This window comes from Oryzias melastigma, linkage group LG15 (assembly GCF_002922805.2).
Source record: "Oryzias melastigma strain HK-1 linkage group LG15, ASM292280v2, whole genome shotgun sequence".
NCBI classification, from domain to species: domain Eukaryota; kingdom Metazoa; phylum Chordata; class Actinopteri; order Beloniformes; family Adrianichthyidae; genus Oryzias; species Oryzias melastigma.
The window spans coordinates 16,107,440-16,114,423 of NC_050526.1; the positions used below are offsets into that span (position 1 = coordinate 16,107,440).

The 6,984-nt window shown below is 39.2% G+C and overlaps 1 protein-coding gene across 1 annotated transcript; it reads right to left on the minus strand.

Annotated features, from left to right (window-relative positions):
* Positions 1 to 3,766, minus strand: LOC112162106 (cystatin-F). Its single transcript, XM_024297766.2, has 4 exons — positions 3,633 to 3,766; positions 3,020 to 3,198; positions 1,141 to 1,260; positions 1 to 371 (listed from the first exon to the last, which is right to left on the minus strand). Exons 1-4 carry the CDS (start codon positions 3,676 to 3,678, stop codon positions 294 to 296), a joined length of 423 nt encoding a protein of 140 aa, XP_024153534.2. The 5' UTR covers positions 3,679 to 3,766; the 3' UTR covers positions 1 to 293.
* Between the last annotated feature and the right edge of the window lie 3,218 nt (positions 3,767 to 6,984).

The window sequence follows — 6,984 nt, forward strand, 5'->3', positions numbered from 1 at the left end:
AAACAGATCCATGAACGTCTTTGTTTCCTCGTCTTCCTCATAGCTCTGATGTTGTTCGCCATTTTTGTTGCCCCTGTAATACTCCGCACTAAAAGTCCCGTCCACAACTTAGAATTCTTAACAAACTGCTGCCGCTCTGCAGAAACTATGTCCTAAAAAACAACTCAGATCAGCTAAAACAGCATAATCATGGTTAACAGACCACAGGGAAGCTTTCACAACAGCTGGAGCTGGACTTAAATAAAGTTTTGAAGTTCAGAAAAGAAAGAAGTGAGCGTTCGACGCAGACTCCATCATCTGCAGAGAAACTTCTGAGTGCTGTTCTGGTGGGTCCACGGAACCGTCCAGACTTCCAGGTGACACTCCAACGTCTGCAACACAACGCGTTACACCTCAGAGAAAACGTGCACTGACTCACAAGTGTGTGCCAGAGGAACACTTCTCATACAATGGGGCAAAAAAGTATTCAGTCAGTTACCAAATGTGGAAGATCTCCTGCATAAAAAGATAAGAGAGGCCGGTCATTTTGATCATAGGTATCACTGCTCTAGAGGAGATCTGATGGAGGAATGGACCAAAACATCACTGCTCTAGAGGAGATCTGATGGAGGAATGGACCAAAACATCACTGCTCTAGAGGAGATCTATAGGAGGAATGGACCAAAACATCTCTGCTCTAGAGGAGATCTGATGGAGGAATGGACCAAAACATCCCAGCTATAGAGGAGATCTGCAGAAGGAATGGACCAAAACATCACTGCTCTAGAGGAGATCTGCAGAAGGAATGGACCAAAACATCTCTGCTGTAGAGGAGATCTGATGGAGGAATGGACCAAAACATCTCTGCTCTATAGGAGATCTGCTTTCATTGCCGACAAAGAATATATAACAAAGTATCGAGATGAACTTTTGCTGTTGACCAAATACTTATTTTCTACCAAATTTACAAATAAATTATTTAAAAATCAGAGAGTATTTTTTTCCTTATTTTGTCTCTCATAGTCGAGGTATAACTATGATGAAAATTACTGACCTCTCTCAACTTTGTCAGAAGGAGAACTCTCCACATTTGGTTTCTGACTGAATACTTATTACCGTACAACTTTTAAATACTCAGAGGTCCAACTCCCTCAGACTCACCAGCTGCAGACGGCCTGCAGGCTGGAAGTCGCAGGCGGACAGGTCGCTGCTGTGATCTCGCTTTCGACACACCGTTCTGGAGATCTTAAAGTCCACGATGAACCGGACTCCTTTGACGATCTGGTGGAAGAGCATGATCATCAAATAAACATGGAAATGGCTAAAAAAAACAGTTTATTTTTACACAAGCATGTGACAGATGCAAAAAGGAAGAAAGTTCAAACTCAGAACCTGAGCTTCAGCCTCAGTGAAACGTGGACAAAACTTTCTACAGAAGCTTTTCTTTGTTGCTTCCTGCAGATGTTTCTATTGGAACTTCTTACTTTCGAGAGCTCCTTACAAGATTTGGCTCAAACAAAATTATAAACTCTCCTGGAATCCAGGAAAGACCAAACGTTGCAGTTCCTCCAAAGACCACCAGAGGCTGGTTTCTCCAGCTGAGATTTTCCACCAAAATAAATGTGAGTCGAGAGTCAAAAACTTCTTGATGAACTAGAATTATGTTTTTTTAATGAGGGCAGAGTGAAGGTTTGGCTTAAAATGAAGTTCAAGTTTAAAATATGGATTTTCGAGTTTAAAACTGCTTTAAATTTCCATTTTTTTACTTCAAATTTTCAATCTGCTTTTTCATTTTCTTTAAGCAGATCCCTATTTGACCCCATAGAGTTTCCTGTGTTTATATATTTTAGACTTTTGGAGTTCCTTGGACAAATATTTTTTTCTTATTGATTATGATTTTCCTGCTCCTCTCCATACATGTTTCAGTGCATAAAAACTCAATCCCACTTCCAGGGATTTCAGCTATCTTGGCATCAAAACAGTCCACATATTCAGGAAATTACTGCTTGAATTTATTGGTATTCATAAATTTTAATTTTTTAAATATTAAGCAACATATGCCCCATAGGAAGGGAATGAGAAATTGCTCAAATTCTTCAAAAACTTTGTGCACTTTGAAAACTTTTTTTTCTCAGTCATTTTTTAATAATTTGACAGAGTTGGTATATTAGCATTATGCTAGCTCATTTTGATAATTTGGCATCTACTGAGGTTTTTTATGCTAATTTTATCTAACATTTTAGCAACATTTTGACGTTTTTTTTGGCTAATTTGTTATCTACAAAGGTTGTTTGGCTACTTTGAGCAGCTAGGAAGAGGCTAACATGTTTGGATAATTTGTTATCTACTGAGGTTAGGCTACTGTCGAGTTTTGCGTTAATTTTAGCAAAAGGCTAGTACTTTAGCAATGTGCTAACTTTTTAGGCTAATTTGGCATCTACTAGGATTTTTGGGGGCTAATTTAGAGTTTTGCAAATTTGGCATTTCTTAGAGACTTTTAAGCAAACTTACTAACAATTTTTAATAAATTTAGGCCAACTTCAGCTGTCTTTCATTGTTCCCTTCAGCTCTCTTTGGGGTCCAGATGACTCCACCCACATATCGATGTGTGATTCCTTCCATGACAAATGTGGACAAAGGTGGACAGGATTTTATGTCTCCCATGGACATTAGTGAAACTCAAAAATCAATGATAAAAAAAGTTCAGCGCACTGTCTTGTGGGGTCCAGATGACCCCACTTATAATGTAAACAAACCAAAGAGAGCGGAAGGTTAACAAAGTTTCAAGCTTTCAGCAAATTCTGCATTTTGTAAATCGCTTTTGCTTTGTCAGCAAATCCTTCAGCAATTAAAGTTAATTGTTTTTTGACATTTTCAGCAACCAGATTCAGCGAAGAGCGTTCACTCTGGCATTATCGCAGGTAATGCAACTTGGTTCAGACTTCCAGAAATAGACCTGTTATCCTGGAATAAGTTCACTACCACATGAAATCTTCACTTTTAGAGTTAAAATAGAGTGGTGAGTCCGGCTGATCTTCACCTGTTTCTGCGCTCGAATGACGTCTGCCGGTTTGAAGAGGAAGGCATCGTTGGATTGGTTGTTGAAGGCGGCGGCGGCGGCGAAGACGAGTTTCTGAAGGGTGGGGTCGTTCCTGCTGATGTTTTGAGGAGAGCCGGGCATGGAGGGGCCGCGGTGGGTTCCTGTGGCCGAGATCGCCTCTGCAGGAGAAGGAGAACTTCAGCTTCATTACAGCTTCCACACCTGATTCATTTACCTGCAGCTGCTGAATTTGAGCTGAATTCTCCTGATGAAGAAACATTTGAAATGATAGAAACCGATGCAGAATCATGAATGTTTTGGGGTTCAGAAGAAGGTGCAGAAGCTCTCAGGTTAAAATGTTCATATTTGCACACACTCAGTACCCCCCCTCCATCATTCAGACTCAAAGATCAGGAACCACAGCGGCTGAAGTTCTTCCTGTTCCCTCACAACCGCTCTGCGTTCAGGGACTGATCTGAACTTCCTGGTTCTGCGTTCTCATCTCTGAACTCCAGGAGATCAGAAGAAGACCTCAGACCTGACCACCCTCCTCCCCCCACGCCACCCTGCCATGCGTTAAATGTGGAGCGGGAGCACAGAGAACTCAGCTTACCAAAAACGGCGAGCAGAGCAGCGAGCGTCAGCATCCTCGCCGTCATCTTCTGTCTGAGCTTCCTGTGGAGCGGCAGCTTTGACCACAGACTTCTGACATCACTTCCTGGAGTAGGACAGCTGACTGCAACCAGCTTCTCTGCTCGGTTTAGAGAACCAGAACCAGTAGAATTTTGGACTGAATGATGACAGAATGCAGATTCACTTCCACAGCCCGACTCCAGAGCAACCGAGACCTTCACCGCTCTGGATCTGTCGGGTCAAATCCAACCAATCAGAGGCTAAATTAGGGAAGTTGAGCAGAACCCTGAGCTGTAAACTAGAACGCCACCAAAACGCTCACACATGATGCTCTTTATCAACTGAATCAGGCTAAAAGCTACTGCTGCCAAAAACAATTATTTTAATAGTCGACTAACCACCGATAATTTTTTCTGATTGGTTGACTAATCCGGTCATGTGCAAAGTGGATGTAAAACACACATCTTAACCATCATTAGCTTTAACCTAACTAAAAACTAGCTGTATAGCATTAGCTGCAATAATGCTAGTGTGAATGCTGTAAGATGAATTTGGCCCCTGAAGATGCTGAAATTGATAGCTGAAAATGCTGAAGCTGATAACCAGTTAAATTATTATTTAAACCCAAATTAGCCTAAAAATTGAAAAAAAGCCTAAGTTAGCAAAAATAGGTAGCATGTAGCTGAAATATTAGCTAAACTTCAAAATAGCCTAAAAAACGTTAATAAATATAAATTTCAACTTTACTTCACTCTGACTCCATATAAGAATAAAGTAACGACTAATCGACTATTAAATTAGTCGTCGACTATTTTAATAGTTGATTAATCGTCGATTAATCGCCGATTAATCGCCTAATCGTGGCAGCCCCCCTAAAAACAAACTTTTGGACGAGGGGTTTGCGACTTCAGACCAGGAAAACAAAGACGTTCATGGATCGATTCGTCTGCAAATGGATGCATCAGAAAGGGGCGGAGCTGGGAGACTGTGGCCCGCCAGTAGTTTGAGGCTAACATTTGGGATGACGGCAACATGTTAGAAGCTGTGAAAAAAAACACAAGAACCTTCAGGAAATTGTTAGGATTCAGTTCTCCGCCTGTGACCTCAGCTGCTGCTCACAGCCGTTCAGCCGTTGTTTACCCAACAGAGATAAGCCTGTTACAACACCTCTCTCTGGTTTCTCAACTTCTTCCTCTCTGAGGTTCTGCGTTAGACCACAAGTGAAGGTTCCAGCTGAAGATGGAAGTTTTCTTTCTAACTAAAACTTCTGGTCCCTAATAACATCTGAGTTAAAATGACGAACTTAAATTCTGACCTTCAGCACTTTTAAATAAGTTGAAGTTAACCCATAAGAACCCAAAGTGACAGATAAATATCTGAAATGTTTTCTGTAATCAACTTGGTTTGTGGTCTATTCCACATAATTTTATGGATCTGCGTCTTTATGAGTTTAGTTAAACACAAGCAATAACAAAATAAGAGACACAACTGAGGCCAGATGGTCAACAGACACATTCAACAATAATCAAGTTGAAACAATTCATTTATTCCCCAAATAGTCAAAATATCCTCACCAAAGCCACACTCAAGAAATTCAAATTGAATCTTAATTTTCTTAAAATGTGTCATCCGCTTTATAAAAATGCAACATGAACATGAAAAAAACCTGAAATTATTTTATTTTTTGTTTTCTGTGAAGTCTATGTTCTACGGATCTCCTCGTTAGTCCAAGGCTGGCCTCTAGAGGAGAAGAGGATCACCTGGAGTCTGCAGACCATCCAGTGGACTAAACCATCAGCTGAGAGGATGAAGACGAGCAGAATCATGGACTAACTCTCTGTTTTTCTTGGTGTTTTATGTGGTTTTGTTTTTTGTTAAGACTATTATCCCTTTATATTTATGTTGAGATGCAGGTTTAGTTATTTTTCGGATTTGTTTAACCCATTAGTTTCCCTGGGTATGAGGTGAATCCCCTCTGAATTAAGGGAAATGGTAGATCCAGGAAATAAAAGGGCTGGAGAGCGCCATCCTGTCTGCCTGTGTGAGGCCTCACAGGAAATGTCAAACGTTGAGAGCTCTGAAGATTACTGGTAATTCATTCCATTGAATCATTTGTTCTGACTGCTTCTTGAAAGCGTTCTGGGTTCAGCACAGATCAACCCCACATGTCAATATTGCATTTTTCCAACAATTAAGCTGCCAAAAGTCTTCTCAGCTTCGACTAAACGCAGCTCACCGGCTCGTCTGATAATGTCTTTTAAAATCATTATTTAGACGTTTTTGTATTAATATTGTAATATAATTGCATATCTGTTTAAGAAAGTAAAAAAATGTAAACTTTCACCAAATAATATTCACAATCTAAGTTCAGAGCGGCTACTGAGAAAACTCTGATGACCCAGCATTCTAGCAGCATTTAAACGCATCACTTATGGAGGAATCTCTGAGACATGAAAAGTCTCACAACAGATTAATGTGGTTTAGTCTGTAATTTTTAAAGATTTGTTAGTTAGTTTCAACCTGTTGTAATTTTAGATTGTGTGTAAACTGTATTATTTTTTTATTTCATAATTGTGTGATTGCTAGCATTCACATTATAGTGATTCTCCTGATCCTTTCCATACGTTTTTCGGCACGTAAAAACTCAATCACACTGTCAGCGATTTCACCACCTTTTTATCAAAACACTCATCTTGATCAGGACGTTACTGCTTGTATTTTTGGTATTCGTGAACTTCATAGTTTTTGAAAAATATGTCTCATAGAAATGAATAAGAGTCTTCAAATTTCTACATTTTAAGTAGAACAACAACAAACCTTTGAATGTATTCCTGGAATATGTTTTCATCTGTTATTGTAATTTTCAAAAAATGTAGAGTTTTCTCAATATTTTACAGCTATTTTATACCTAGCTTTTTTGACCAATTTGGCATCTGCTTTATGCTAAGTTTGAGTTTAGCTAACATTTTATCAATAGTTTAGCTCGTACCTTAGCCATGTGCTAGCTTATTTGTCTAATTTGGTGTCTCTTGAGGGTTTTGTATGCTAATTTGGAGTTTAGCTAACATTTTATTAATAGTTTAGCTAGTATTTAAGCCATGTGCTAGCTTATTTGTCTAATTTGGTGTCTCTTGAGGGTTTTGTATGCTAATTTGGAGTTTAGCTAACATTTTAGCAACATGCTAACGGTTTTGGCTAATTTGTTATCTACTGGGGGTTTTACAGGTTAATTTAAAGTTTAACTTCTATCTTACCAACAGGCTAACGTTTTTGACTAACTTAGTTTACCGGGAAATTTTTTGCTATTTTTGAGTTTAACAAATATTTATGCA